We start from the raw sequence: 15,844 nt of genomic DNA on the forward strand, positions 1-15,844 counted from the left end.
GAACACAATCCCTCACAGGCCCTACCCCCATATCTCTACATATTATACCCACTAATCCCTCTAATCTACACATCCCTACACACTAAGGGACAATTTCTTAGCATGGCCAATCAACCTAACCCGCACATCTTTGGACTGTGGGAGGAAACCGGAGCACCCGGAGGAAACCCACACAGACATGGGGAGAATGTGCAAACTCCACACAGACAGTGACCTGAGCCAGGAATCGAACCCAGGACCCTGGAGCTGTAAAGCAGCAGTGCTAACCACTGTGCCACCCATAAAGTAAATATAGACTAAATGTTTCCTCTTATGTGGTAATCTCGAAGGGGGTCACAGGTATAGGTTGCGAGGCGGTCGATTTAAAACTGAGATGAGGAGGAACTACTTCTCACAGAGGGTGGAGAATTTGTGACACTCGCTGCCCCCTAGCGCATGGAATCTGAATTGTTGAATGATTTCAAGAGGAGATAGATAGCCCGCCTCAGTCCAACGCTGGCATCTCCACATCAGGATAAAAAATGGATAAGGGAACAGATAGGGAGGTAGATTTGAGACCAGGGAGAGATCAGCTATGATCTGACTGAAACAGGTTTCAAGGGCTGAACTTGCCTCCTTCATAAGTTCAAACATTCATAAGATATAGGTGCAGAATTAGGCCATTCGGCCCATTAAGTCTTCTCTGCCATTCAATCAGAGCTGATATGCTCCTCATCATTTTCCTGCCTTCTCCCCGTAACCCATTAAAAATCTAACTCCTTAAATTTACTCACTGTCCCAGCACCCACCACACTTCTGCTCCGAATTCCTATGTTCCTGTGCCCTGTGCATGTGGAGGGTTTTTCGATGTGTTCAGGAGAGCGAGCACTTGGGATTCCCATGTTCCATGGGAAAAGGGTTCTGGTCGTTTTAGAAGCTTTCCGCAGTTCCTTCCGGGCCTTCTGATTGAGATATATAAAATTCTAAGAGGTATTGATAAAGTAAATGTAGACCAAATGTTTCTCCTTATGGGTTAATCTCGAACAAGAGGTCACAGGTATGGGTTGCGAGGCAGTAGATTTAACATTGAGATGAGGGGGAACTACTTCTCGCAGAGGGTGGTGAATTTGTGGAACTCACTGCCCCCATAGCGCAGTGGAGTCATAGATTTGATGTGATTTATTATTGTCACGTGTATTAGCATATGGTGAAAAGTATTGTTTCTTGCAGGCTATACAAAGCATACCATTCATAGAGAAGGAAACAAGAGTACAGCATGTAGTGTTACAGTCATAGCTAGGGTGTAGAGAAAGATCAACTTAATACAAGGTAGGTCTATTCAAAAGTCTGACGGCAGCAGGGAAGAAGCTGTTCTTGAGTTGGTTGGTACATGACCTCAAACTTTTGTACCCTTTTCCCGGTGGAAGAGAGAATGTCCGGGGTGCGTGAGGTCCTTAATTATGCTGGCTGCTTTGCCAAGGCAATAGGAAGTGTAGACAGAGTCAATGGATGGTTTGTGTGATGGATTGGGCTACATTCATGACCTTTTGTAACTCCTTGTGGTCTTGGGCAGAGCAGGAGCCCATACCAAGCTGTGATACAACTAGAAAGAATGCTTTCTATGGTGCATCTGTAAAAATTGGTGAGAGTCATAGCTGATATGCCAAATTTCCTTCGTCTCCTGAGAAAGTAGAGGCTTTGGTGGGCTTTCTTAACTATAGAGTCGGATGGGGGGACCAGGACAGGTTGTTCGTGATCTGGACACCTAAAAACTTTAAGCTCTCGACCCTATCTACTTTGTCCCCGTTGATGTAGAAACATAGCAACTAGAAGGAGGAGTAGGCCATTTGGCCCTTCTCCATCATTCATCTTGATTGTGGCTGATCACCGAATTCAATATCCTAATCCCCTCCCTTCCCTCCATAGCCTTTAATCCCTTTAGCCCCATGAACTGTATCTAATTTCTTCTTGAAATCACGTGTTTTGGCTGTAACTCTATTCGGTGGTAGTGAATTCCACACACTCACCACCCTCTACCTGAAGAAATTTCTCCTCACCTCAGTTCTAAAAGGTTTACCCTTTATCTTCAAATGGTGACCCCTAGTTCTGGGCTTCCCCCATCAGGAACATTCTTTCTGAACCTACCCTGTCTAACCCTGTTAGAATTTTATAAGTTTCTATGAGATCTGCTCTCACTCTTTTAAACTCCAGTGAATATAATCCTGGATTATTAAATGGTTTCAAGGAGGAGATAGATATATTCCTAATAAAAAACACAGGATAAAGGGATATGGGGAACAGATGGGAGGTGGATTTGAGACCAGGATCAGCCGTGATCTGATCGAATGGCGGAACAGGCTCGAAGGACTGAATTTGCCAACTTCTGCTCCTAATTCCTCTGTTCCTATGAATCGGGCCGACCATCATGAGGTTCGTTGCAACCTTGGCCATTATCTTCTCTAAGGACACAGGCTGTAGATTGGAATGTACCACCTTCCTGGTTTGTTCCCGGACCATAACTTGCAGCGCATGCCTACGTGAAATCATGAGGCCAGCCTTAAAAACCTCCTTCCTTTAGGGAGAAAACCGGAGCACCCGGAGGAAACCCACGCAGACACGGGGAGAATGTGCAAACTCCACACAGGCAGTGACCCAAGTTGGGAATCGAACCTGGGTCCCTGGTGCTGTGAGGCCACAGTGCTAAGCACTGTGCCGCCCTGCTGCCCATGCATTAGAAGGGACACCTGGGTGTCCTCGGTACCTTTAGGAGAGAGCGTTTGAAGGGATGAATCTAATTGTAGACAGGGAGTGCACTCAACAAATTTTGGCTAGACAGAGCCTCACTGGTTTGGAAGTGGGTTTGAGGCCTGGCTTCTGGCAGTGATATTATTCCCGCTCCCCACCCCCCAATTGCACATGCACACACACACATTCACACTCACACACACGCATACACATGCACGCACGCACACACATGCGCACACACTCACGGCTGTTCTGGTGAGGGTGTCTGACGAGGATTATCCCAATCCTTCAGTCTAGGGGTGGCACAGTGGTTAGCACTGCTGCCTCACAGCGCCAGGAACCTGGGTTCAATCCCTGGCTTGGGTCACTGTCTGTGTGGAGTCTGCACATTCTCCCCATGTCTGCGTGGGGGTTTCCTCCGGGTGCTCCGCTTTCCTCCCACCCTCCAAAAGATGTGCGGGTTTGGTGCTAAATTGTCCCTTAGCATCAGGGGGGATTCGCAGGGTAAACATTACGGGAATAGGGCCTGGGTGGGATTGTGGTCGGTACAGACTCGATGGGCTGAATGGCCGCCTTCTGCATTGCAGGGATTTTACGATACCCCCTCAGAGGGTCCCATGTTCCAATTTCATTTGGTTTGTCTGACGCTGGCCAGTTTGATGTGTGCTCGGCTCACAGACTGTTGTAAATAGTGGTGGGGGAGAGCAGGGGAGGAAATGAGCAGGAAGTATGATGTGTATAAGAAGTGACAGGCACTGCGGGCAGTGCTGCATTGCACACACCCTGAGCCATTGCTAATTGGTAATTGTTGGCGTTAACTTTTGCCTGTAGTTGGAGAAGTCCTGCCCTGATTTTGATGAGGTAGTGCTGCTCCGTTCTTCCTGCTGGTGTACATTACCAAAGCAGCCGTAAATTAATACCTTGTCTCAGTTCCTCTGGGCACCGGCCTTGAAAATGAGATTACTTTCCTTTGTGTGAAGCTGCCTTTGTCAAGATGATCGATGACTCCGAGCAGAACCATTCCTTCTCCCCTCTAGTTTTTGAAAGCAGGTAGAAATAACGACCGTGCCTCGTTGTAGGCCTGTTCTAGAATAATTCAGTCGCGCTCGCTGCTGGTTTACCTGTAAAAGTGAGGTCCACACTGCTACCCACGTCCTTACACCCAGTCCTGTTCACCTGTCACCCCCTCCCAGCTCGCTGACCTCCCCGTCACCAATGCCTCAATTTTAAAGTATCATTCTCGTTATCCCTTTGCACCTCCCCTTTCTCCATCATCTCCTCCAACCCCACGCCCCTCTGAGTTAACTGGGTTCGTTCACACTGGAACGACAGAGATTGAGGGGTGACCTGGTAAGCGTGTTTACAAGATGACGAGTGACATGGACAGAGTGGATAGTCAGATGGGCTTTCCTAGAGTAGAAAAGTCAAGTACTCGGGGAGCATAGGTTTACGGTGCGTGGGGAAGGGTTTAGAGGAGATGTGCCAGGCAAGTCTTTTTATACAGAGGGTGGTGAACGCACTGCCCAGGGAGGTGGTGGGAGCAGGGACAATAACAGCATTTAAGGAGCAACTAGACAAATACGTGAATAGGATGGGAATGGAAGGATACGGACTCCGTAAGTGCAGACGGTTTTACTTTGTTCGGGCATCATGATCGGCGCAGGCTTGGAGGTACCTGTACTGTTCTTTGTTCTATCTGCCCTTCAGTTTCTAGTTTCCTGAATGCATCCTGTTCCTGTCCCTTCATCAGTGGCGACCAAGAGTTTAATTGCCTTGCTCCCAAGTTCCGACATAATCACCCACCGCTGCCTCTCTCTGTCCTCCGCCCCTCTCTGCGCCCTCCTTCTCTGCCTGTCTCCTTCTGCTCACTCTCTCTCTCCCTCTCTCTCTACTCAGTTTCTCTCTCTCTCTCTATCCCTACCTGCTCACTCTCTCTCTTTCCCTCTCTCTCTGTCTCTCCCCTGTTCAGTGTCTCTCTCTTGTCTCTCTCTCTCCCTCTCTCTCTCTCTCTCCCTACTCAGTTTCTCTCTCTCTATCCCTACCTGCTCACTCTCTCTCCCTGTCCCTTTCCCTGCTCAGTATCGCTTTCTCTTTCTCTCTCTCTTGTCTCTCTCTCTCCCTCTCTCTCTCTCTCCCTACTCAGTTTCTCTCTCTCTCTCTATCCCTACCTGCTCACTCTCTCTCTTTCCCTCTCTCTCTGTCTCTCCCCTGTTCAGTGTCTCTCTCCCTCTCTCTCTCTCTCTCTCCCTACTCAGTTTCTCTCTCTCTCTCTATCCCTACCTGCTCACTTTCTCTCTCTGTCCCTTTCCCTGCTCAGTATCGCTTTCTCTTTCTCTGTCTCTCTCTCTCTCTCCCTCCTCTCTCTCTGTCTCTCCCTCTCACTCCCTCTTTTTCTCACTGTCTCATTCTCTGACTCCCTCTCTCACTGTCTCTCTCTCTCCTTTCTCACTCTCTCTCTCTCTCTCCCTTTTCTCTGCCCATTTTCTCAGCCAGTTTTCTCCTGAGGTTTGATTGCAGTTTCTCACTGGAGGATTAATGATCACAAATGTTATTACTACAGCTTTATTGGAGAAGTAATCTGATGTTGATTATGGGGAAATGTTCCATTCAGTACGTATATAATGGCAAAGAACGATGAGCCAGGGCTGGGGTTATTTTATGTTGCACAGATGAGTTGAGATATGAATCAGAATATTATAACTCGCTGCCAATAAAAGTATTCAGCATCAAACTTTCTCATATGTAAACATTTAGTTTCCACTCTGGACCGATTCCTGAACCCATACAGCTCAAACTCCAACTCCCGTGCTGCTGGTGTCCTGAAACCAGGTAGTGGGGGCTGTTGGCAAGGCGGGCAGGTTAGCTAACCCTTGGCCTTTTCACCAAGAGTGGCATCTTGCCCTGTGCCAAGTACATGAGACAACTGGCACAATGCCAGCAGCTCTCCTTTGTCTCCGACCTTCCCCACCCAGCCCTGATGCCACTGGTATTGTGACGTTCCTGTAAAAGGAACCCACGTTCTCTCGCACCCACACAACACTTCTAAGCTCAGTGGAAGGCATTTTTATTCTTTTCCATATTACCAATCATTGTCATAATCAGTGGCAGCACGGTGGCACAGTGGTTAGCACTGCTGCCTTACAGTGTCAGAGATCCGGGTTCGATTCCCAGCTTGGGTCACTCTCATAGATTCTATAGTGCAGAAGGAGGCCATTTGGCCCATCGAGTCTGCACCGACAACAATCTTACCCAGGCCCTATCACATATTTACCATCCTAATCCCCCTGACACCAAGGGGCAATTTAGCATGGCCAATCAACCTAACCCGCACAGCTTTGGACTTGTGGGAGGACACCAGAGCACCCGGAGGAAACCCACACAGACATGGGGAGAATGTGCAGACTCCGCACAGACAGTGACTCAAGCCGGGAATCGAACCCGGGTCCCTGGCGCTGTGAGGCCGCAGTGCTAACCACTGTGCGCATTGTGTCATATGTTCAGATATCTGCACTTTGCTAACCATGACCTCTTGAGCATCCCCATTTGTAATGTTTCTGCCCTTAGTGGCCATGCCTCCAGCTTTTTATTTCCATGAATGTGGATGTCGCTGGCTGGGCCAACATTTATTGTCCATCCATGAGGGTACTTAAGAGTGAACCACGTTGCTGTGGCTCTGGAGTCACATGGAGGCCAGACTGGGTAAGGACGGCAGATTTCCTTCCCTGAAGGACATTAGTGAACCAAATGGGTTTTTCCGACAATCGACAATGGTTTCCTGGTCATTAGTAGATTCTTAATTCCAGATATTTTTATTGAATTCAAGTTCCACTATCTACCGTGACGGGACTCGAACCCCGGTCCTCAAAGCATTAACCTGAGTCTCTGGGTTACGAGTCCAGCGATATTACCACCATGCTACTGCCTCTCTTGGCCTTAATCTCCTCCCTAAACCTCTCCATCTCCCTACCTCACTTCCTTGCTTTAAGGCGTTCGTTGCCAAGCTGATTGGTGGCATAGTGGACAGTGAAGAGGATTATCTAGGATTGCAATGGGATCTTGATCAATTGGGCCAGTGGGCTGATGAATGGCAGATGGAGTTTAATTTAGACAAATGCGAGATGATGCATTTTGGTAGATCGAACCAGGACAGGATTTACTCTCTTAATAGTAGGGTATTGGGGAGACTTATAGAACAAAGAGATCTAGGGGTACATGTTCATAGCTCCTTGAAAGTGGAGTCACAGGTGGACAGAAGAAGGCATTCGGCATGCTTGGTTTCATTGGTCAGAACATTGAGTACAGGAGTTGGGACATCTTGTTGAAGTTATACAAGACGTTGGTCAGGCCACACTGGGAATACTGTGTACAGTTCTCTATTATAGAAAGGATATTATTAAACTAGAAAGAGTGCAGAAAAGATTTACTAGGATGCTACTGGGACTTGATGGTTTGAGTTGCAAGGAGAGGCTGGATAGACTGGGACTTTTTTCCCAGGAGCGTAGGAGGCTGAGGGATGATCTTATAGAGGTCTATAAAATAATGAGGGGCATAGGTCAGCTAGATAGTCAATATCTTTTCCCAAACATAGGGGAGTCTAAAACTAGGTTTTAGGTGAGAGAAGAGAGATACGAAAGGGTCCAGAGGGGCAATTGTTTCACACAGAAGGTGGTGAGAGTTTGGAACGAGCTGCCAGAGGTAGTAGTAGAGATGGGTACAATTTTGTCCATTTTAAAGTACTTAGACAGTTACATGGCTAAGATGGGTATAGAGGCATATGGGCCAAACGTGCTGTAAACCTCTATGATATCCTGCCTCCCACTAGTGCTAGGTGGCAAATTTAGTTTGATAACAGCAGTGTCCCAGGTCATTTTCTCACATTGCCAATACTATGTAAATGCATGTTTCTAACGGAGTTTTAAAACTTGATTTAATGCCGAGTTCAGAGCTCGGTCAAGCTGGTTTGACCCGTGGCTGCTCAGGCCGTTGATGTTCTCTCTCTCTCTGCTTTGTAACAGGATGACATGACGGATTCGATACGGGATTTCACAAACCTTCCGGAATCCGCGCCGCTGCTCACCATCCTGGACATGTCGCAGAGAGCAAAGTACGTGAAAGATGTGGAGGAAATCACACCGGCCATCGTGGAAGAGTTTGTCAGGGCGTTCCTGAAGGAGAAGCTAAAACCGGAGCCCATCTGAGGAGGGGAAGGGAAGGAGAATATTTAACACTCTCGGCTGATTTCCATTCAAACTTCTATTTAAACAAAAAAAAAAAATTTACAAAAAAAAAAGGTTCTTTCTAACTATTGAATTTCTGTTCGTTCTAACATTACGGTCATACGCACATCCTTGGAGGAGACTGCTGGTGTCTCTTGCCTCTGTTCTAGCTGGCCATGACCCTGTTGCGATGAATCCAGCTGGTAGTTTGACTTCAGGTTGCAGCAGACACTTTACCATCTCTGATAAGCCGACTAAATTCTGCTCGGGCCTAGTCCCTTCCAGCTGAAGCTCTTCCGTTCTCGAAGCCGGACGCGATTCTTTCACTGACAAATCCACCGACCCTGGGCTGCTTTTGGTGTTATTGGTTATTCAACGGGCGCCTGTTAGAACGCCGGCCTCCCACTATCGCCCCCCCCCCCCTCCCTCCCCCGCCCTCCAGACGCACTATATACTTCCAAGCAGTTTCCCATTGACTTTACACCACGTCCTTTTTTTGATATATCCTCCTTTTTATGTAATCTGGCCCTGTTACAGTGTTTTAAGTTATTGCAAGTAAGTCTAATAAACACGGCAGCAGTCGCATTGAAAGCAGCTCTGTTTAGTTTCCTCCTTCTTTCTGGGTGCCCTTCGAACAAAACGGCTTCCACCAAAGTTGTTTTCTTCAATTTGATGAGACTTCATTCGGGTAATTTTTGAGGGTAAATATTACCCAATTTTAAAAAGCTGTAGTGAAGGGTTGCTGATCGTAGGGTAATGTGACTGAATATTTTGTCTTCTGAAGAGTATTAGCATTGTAAACTCTTGCGACTCTGGAATGCGCTCGGGGCAAAGAATCTTTCGCTTTGCAAAGTTTATCCATTTTGTGTTTTGAAAATTTTTTTCTTTTTCCTTTCCCCTTTTATTTCTCTGTATACTTTCTCCTTTGTGCGTGCATGCATGTGTCAAAGAGACTTGCCTTTCTCTTTCTCCCTCATTCTCCCTCTTTCTCTGTTTCTCATTCTCCCTCTTTCTCTGTTTCTCATTCTCTCTCTATTGGGAAGGCACAGTGGTTAGCACTACTACCTCACAATGCGAGGGACCCGGGTTCAATCCCCGGCTTGGGTCACTGTCTCTGAGGAGTCTGCACATTCTCCCCATCTCTGCGTGTGTTTCCTCTGGGTGCTCCTGTTTCCTTCCACAGTCCATAGATTTGTGGCTTTAGGTGGATTGGCTGTGCTAAATTGCCCCATAGAGTCAGGGGGATTAGCTAGGGTAAATGCATGGCATTGTGGGAATACAGCCTGGGTGGGAATGTGGTTAGTGCAAACTCAATGGGCTGAATGGCCTCCTTCTGCACTATTAGGATTGTATGATTCTCAATCTCGGTATCTATCCTCTCGATGTCTTTCTCCTTTTCCCGTCTCTCACTCTCACTTGGTGCGTGTGCATCTTTCTATCTCTCAGTTTCTCTGCCTCTTGGTTTCTTTCTCTGTTTTTCCTGGATTCCAGTTTTGGTGTCTCACCGGTGGTGTCTCTCTCTGTCTCTCTCTCGTTCTCTCTTTCAGTCTCTCTGTTTACTCTCCGCCTCCTTCTCTCAGTATCTTTGCCTATTTCGCACAGTCACTTTTTCCCTCGATCGGTATCTCCTTCACTCTGCCTCTTTCTCTATCTCTTCCTTTCCCTCTACTTGTCTTTACCTCCTTTTATCACTTGCTCACTCCGTTCTCTTTCTCTCGCAATGTGTCTGTGCCCCTCTTGTTTTCTCTCTGTGTCTCTTTCTCTGTGTTTGTCTCTCTCTTTCTCCAGCTTTTGGTCTTCCAGTGACTCAGTCACTTCCTTTTCTCTCTCTCTCTCTATATTGGGGTCACTTTCACTCAGTTTTGCTCTCTCTCGCTCTATTTCAATCTCTTTCAATCGGCCTCTCAGTGTCTCTTGCATTTGATCTCCCCACCACCTCTCCCCACTCCTCTCCCTCCTCCCCTCTCTCTCCCTCTTTGTCTCTCTCTTTCCCTTTTTGTCTCTTTCTCCCTCTCGGTCTCCCTCTCCTCTCCCCCCTCGCTCTTTTTCTCACTCTCTCTCTCCCTCTCTCCATTTCTGTTTCTCTCTTTCTCTCCTTTCCTCTCCCCCCTCCCTTTCTCTCCCTCTCTTTTCCTCTCTCCCTTTCCCTTTCTCTCTCTCCCTTTCTCTCTCTCTCTCATTCTCCCTCTCTCCCTGCCTCGCTCTTTCTCTCCCTTTGTCTCTTTCCCTTTCTGTTCCCTATCCTATCATCCTGACAACACTCTGATATATTTCTACATCACCTAAAGCTGCTTTAATGATAGTTTGTAGAGAGTGAGTCAGTATTTTCTATTTATTTTGTCATGTAGCCGGTCTCCCTGAGTCTTGCTGGCACTGTGCATACATGGGGCAAACAGCAGAGATACTTTGACCTGTGCCAGTCTGTGCGAAGGTGATGGGGAAAGGTGGTGCTTGCAGACAGCATTAGAGTGGCACAGTGCCCACAGAACCAAAACTTATTTAATCATTTCAAAAATGTGATTTTTGCAGTGGTTGAGGCTACAGATCAGCCATAATCTCATTGAATTGAACAGGATTCAGAAGGGCCAAATGGACTACTCCTGTTTCAGTATTCACCTGTTAAATTAGTTCAAGTGATGTGGACACCACTGGGGCATTTATTGCTCACCCTTAATTGCCCTTGAAAAGGTGGTAGAGACCCGCCTTCTTGAATCGCTGCAGTTCTTGTGGTGTAGGTACACCCACAGTGCTGTTAGAGAGGGAGTTCCAGGATTTTGATCCAGCGACTGCAAAGGAAAAACCCATCTGGTTCACTAATGTCCTTTAGGGAAGGAAATCTGCCGTCCTTACCCGGTCTGGCCTACATGTGTCTCCACAGCCACAGCAACGTGGTTGACTCTCAACTGCCCTCGGGCAACTAGGGATGGGCAATAAATGCTGGCCAACCAGCGACCCCCATGTTCCAGGAATGAATAAAAAAGTAGAGTCAACCACTTTGTAAGTTTGTTAATCCTGCGGTTGGGTGCCCACTTAACTTCTGTGGCCTGGGCCTTGGCACCTCCCCTTTGCGACTGGCACCAAATGTTCCAGATCACAATCAGCAAGAATAGGCAACAACAACACCTCCACGATCATCCTCAACACCGGTGCCCCACAAGGCGTAAAGAACATATCCCTGTCTACATTAATGGGGACATTGGTGTAGACAGGGGTATGTTCTCCTTTACGCTTCCTGAAGTTGATGACAATGAAGTAGAAATGGTTGAGATTTTCAAGTTTTTAGGTGTCCAGATCACCATTAACCTATCCTCCCATGCTGACACTATAGTTAAGAAAGCCCACGATGCCTCTACTTTTTCAGAAGACTAAGAAAATTTGGCATGTCCACTACGACTCTCACCAACTTTTACAGATGCACCATAGAAAGCATCCTTTCTGGTTGTATCACAGCTTGGTATGGGCTCCTGCTCTGCCCAAGGCCACAAGGAACTACAAAAAGTTGTGAATGTAACCCAATCCCTCACACAAACCAGCCTCCCATCCATTGACACTGTCTACACTTCCTGCTGCTTCAGCAAAGCAGCCAACATGATTAAGGACCCCACACACCCCGGACATTCTCTCTTCCACCGTCTTCCGTTGGGAAAGAGATACCAAGAGTCTGAGGTCACGTACCAACTGACTCAAGAACAGCTTCTTCCCTGCTGCTGTCAGGCTTTTGAAGGGACCCATCTCTCACTAAGTTGATCTTTCTCTATACTCTAGCTATGACTGTAACACTACATTCTGCACTCTCCTTTCCTTCTCTATGAACAGTATGCTTTGTCTGTTTAGTGCACAGGAAACAATACTTTTCACTGTATTCTCATCCATGTGACAATAATAAATCAAAGAAGTTGGAACTCACAACCACAAGAAGTGAGTTCAGGTGACAGCTCAGTGACTATCACTGTTTGCTGTGCAGACACATGGATTTGGGTTGGTGTCTGAGGGAGTTTGCGCATTCTCCCCGTGCTTGCGTGGGTTTTCTCCGGGTGCTCCGGTTTCCTCCCACACCCCAAAGATGTGCTATTAGGCTGATTGGTGTAATAAATTGTCCCTAAATTAGCCTTCCCTCGATGTGGAATGCCATAAGCATAGACAAGGGTCATGGGAGGAGGGGGGACTGGTAATGTTAAAATGGCGGCGCGGGCTTGTTGGGCCGAAGGGCCTGCTTCCCGGTTCTTTGTAATATCGAAGGGTGGAAGTTCAACAATCACACAAAGCAGAAAAGGATGAAAACATCATGCTGGCACTGTTAGTTCAGGTAGGGTGGAAGGAAGCTCATGCACAGCATGGATTTGTTGGGCCAAATGGCCAGTTTCTGTGCTGTAACTACTGTGTAGTAGGTAAGCTCCTACCTGAATGGAAATCAGCTACAACCCCAAGAACATCCTGGACTCTGAGTGAAAAGTTGTTAACTTGAATCTTTGGAGGGACTGGCTTGTCCCGAAACCATAAAATCCCGCCACAGCTCAACGGACCTCCCCGTTGTCCGTCCCTCGCTCACTCTGATTCCCGTGGCAGGTGGGGCGGAGTTTGATTCCGTTCTTTGATCCCATTTCTCTCCCCGCAGACACCGCCTGACCTCCTGAATACTCACCTCGGCCGAGCCCTGGAGACCGAGAGCACTCAACGACGTGGGCCCAGGTTAGACTGGCAGACGGTTTAAAAGTTATCATGGCTTTGTCAAAGTGGCATTCTGCAGCTCTCGACTTCCACCTCGGGAAAAAAAATCCGCTTTTCTCTTCCTCGACAATATCACCTCTGATTTTTACATTACAGCTTAGCCATGGCAAATGAAAGGGATACTGTTCTGGGAGAAAGTCTGCTTCTGTAATCTAATTTCCAACCTGGATCAGTTTGCCGCTAATGCAAGGAGCAGCAATACACAGACAAACAAGTCCCTGAGTGAATTCTTTACCTTAAATATGTGCCGTCTGAATTGTTTTATAGGATAATTCGGCCAAGATTTGCTGGGGATATGAGTTTTTGGTTATAACCCAAGTATTGTAGAATGCAAACATCTTTATTTTAACAGGAGGAGGATTTAATGTCGGAATTGCATTCCTAACTCTGGTTAGATGAGGTATCAGATATCCTATTGTGTGCACATGTTCCACTTTACCTTGGGAGGGACATAAGTGATCGCATTCAATTTTGACATAACTTTTACTCAAGTGCTGGGATACGTTTACAGAGAAAGGAAAAAGCTTTTAAGATTGCCTTTAAATCCTGTATGGTTATAGAATCATAGAGCTCTCCAGTGCAGAAGGAGGCCATTCAGCCAGCACCGACCACAATCCCACCAAGGCCCTATCCCTGTAACACCATGCATTTACCCTGATAATCCCCCTGACGTCAAGGGGCAATTTAGCCAATTAACCTAACCCGCACATCTTTGGACATGGGAGGAAACCAGAGCACCCAGAGGAAACCCACGCAGACACGAGGAGAATGTGCAGACTCCGCACGGACAGCGACGCAAGCCAGGAATCGAACCCGGGTCCCTGGCCCTGGAGGCAGCAGTGCTGACCACTATGCCACCGTGCCGCCAGAGAATAGCAGAGACCAGGTTACAGGGTTAACCTCAGCTGGATGCTCTCATTCCAGGTCAAAGGCAGAACCTGGAGGAAGTCCTTTTCAACAGTGCAAGTATGCCTCAAGAGGGAGGAATGAGTTTCCTCAAGTGATCTATCTGGGTTACAGAGTGGAAGGAGTGGTTCTTCATGGAATCACCAAAGACATCTGGGACAAGTTCATGGATAGGAAAGGTTTGGAGGGATATGAGCCAAATTGCAAAAAAAAAGGACTAGTTCAGTTTAAGGAATCTGGTTGGCATGGACGAATTGGGCTGAAGGCTGTGCTGTATATCTCACTGACTCTTTATGTTCCGAGGTCATTAAACAATGCTGTTGTGGAGCTATGGGGAGGTGGCGGCCTAGTGGTATTATCGCTATCCAGGGAACTCAGCTGACGTTCTGGGGACCCCGGTTCAACTCCCATAGATGGTGGAATTTAAATTCAATTTTAAAAATCTGCAATTAAGAATCTACTGATAGCATGGAACCATTGTCGGAAAAACCCATCTGGTTCACTCATGTCCTTTAGGGAAGGAAATCTGCCGTCCTTTCCTGGTCTGGCCTACATGTGACTCCAGAGCCATGGCAATGTGGTTGACTCTCAACTGCCCTCCAAGGGCAACTAGGAATGGGCAATAAATACTGACCAGCCACACAAATAAATAAAAAAACTTTACTGCCCCTCTGGCACCTCAGTAAGTATGTACAATGATGGAGGATTAATTAATAATCTTGTAATAAAGGAACTTCTGGGGAAGACAGATCACAATATGACAACATTTTACACTAGTTTGAGATTGATTTCGTTAAGTCCAATGTCTTAAATCTGAACATAGGTATGGAGGGAGGGTTGGCTAAGATAGATTGGGAAATTAAAGTTGATTTATTTATTAGTGCCACAAATAGGCTAACATCAACACTGCAATGAAGTTACTATGAAAATGCATTAGTTGCCACGCTCCGGCATCTGTTCGGGTCCATTAAGGGAGAATTTGGTATGGCCAATGCACCGAACCAGCATATCTTTTGGATTGTGGGAGGAAACCGGAGCACCTGGAGGAAACCCACACAAACACGGGGAGAATGTGCAAACTCCGCACAGGCAGCGACCCGAGCTGGCTATCGAACCCGGGTTCCCTGGTGCTGTAAGGTAGCAGTGCTAATCACTGTGCCAGCTCAGTTACATTAAAGAAACGATGGTAGATAGGTGATAACAAATATTTGAAGAATTCATTCATAATTTGTAATGATTATTCATTCCTTCACTGATTAAATCAACGTTAACTGTAACACAAAAATCCAATGTGCTCAGAGGCCAGCAACACCCCATGATTTCTTAGCTTTTAACAAGTTAACGCCGGATAAAAGATGGCATTGTTCTCAGTCAGGCCCCCAGCAGTATCCCAAAGCAGTGACCTGCACTGTACTATATCCATCAGCTCCAGGTTATGAAAGGCTCACTATCTCCCTGCTTTGTCTGAGACTGCCCATGATGTTAACATTAACTTTTTCCTGCCTTTCTCATTGCTGAGAGCTTAGCAAGAATCGGAAAGGCACTTCTCTGCAACTACAACTGCCGTTTATCTAGCACCTTCAAGAGAGTCAAAGATCTAGAAGTATGTTGTGGGGGGGGTAGGGGGAAGGGGGGGTTAGTAATTACCAGACAACTTTTGACACCAAGCCAAGCAAACAGATGTTGGGACAGGTGACTTGGTAAAAGAGGCAACGTCTTAAAGGAGGTCAAGAGGTTTGGAGAAGGAATTCTCAGAGATTAGAGGAACCAGGCAGCTGAGAGTAAGGTCACCAATGATGGCATGATTAATGTCTGGAACGTGCAAGAGATCAGAGTTATGGAAGAATGCAGACATCTCCAAGTATCAGCAGCACAGTGGTTAGCACTGCTGCCTCCCAGCGCCAGGGACTCGGGGTCGATTCCCGGCTTGGGTCACTGTCTGTGCGGAGTCTGGACATTCCTCCCCGTGTCCGCGTGGATTTCCTCCCATAGTCCGAAAGACGTGCTGATTAGGTGCGTTGGCCATGCTAAATTCTCCCTCTGTGCACCCGAACAGGTGCCGGAGTGTGGCGACTCACGGATTTTCACAGTAACTTCATTGCAGTGTTAGTGTCAGCCTACTTGTGACAGCAATAAATAAACTGTTTCTCCACAGTGCTGCCTGATCTGCTGAGTTTTTATTTCAGATTCCCGCAGTTTTTCCTGTTTTATTCTGTCCATGGTGTTAGATGAAGAGGTGGGGGGTGGGGGGGGGGGGGGCTAGGAGATGG

The 15,844-nt window shown here is 47.1% G+C and overlaps 1 protein-coding gene across 1 annotated transcript in view; it reads left to right on the forward strand.

Annotated features, from left to right (window-relative positions):
• nxn (nucleoredoxin) overlaps positions 1-8,701 on the forward strand; it is a 180,741-nt gene extending 172,040 nt beyond the window's left edge. Inside the window, exon 8 of the mRNA XM_080210427.1 lies at positions 7,740-8,701. Coding sequence (XP_080066553.1) covers positions 7,740-7,922 — 183 coding nt within the window. The 3' untranslated portion in view covers positions 7,923-8,701. The remainder of the gene's footprint in view (positions 1-7,739) is intronic.
• Positions 8,702-15,844: the final 7,143 nt, after the last annotated feature.

Source organism: Carcharhinus amblyrhynchos, chromosome 23, assembly GCF_965287045.1.
Source record: "Carcharhinus amblyrhynchos chromosome 23, sCarAmb.v2.hapA, whole genome shotgun sequence".
NCBI lineage: Eukaryota > Metazoa > Chordata > Chondrichthyes > Carcharhiniformes > Carcharhinidae > Carcharhinus > Carcharhinus amblyrhynchos.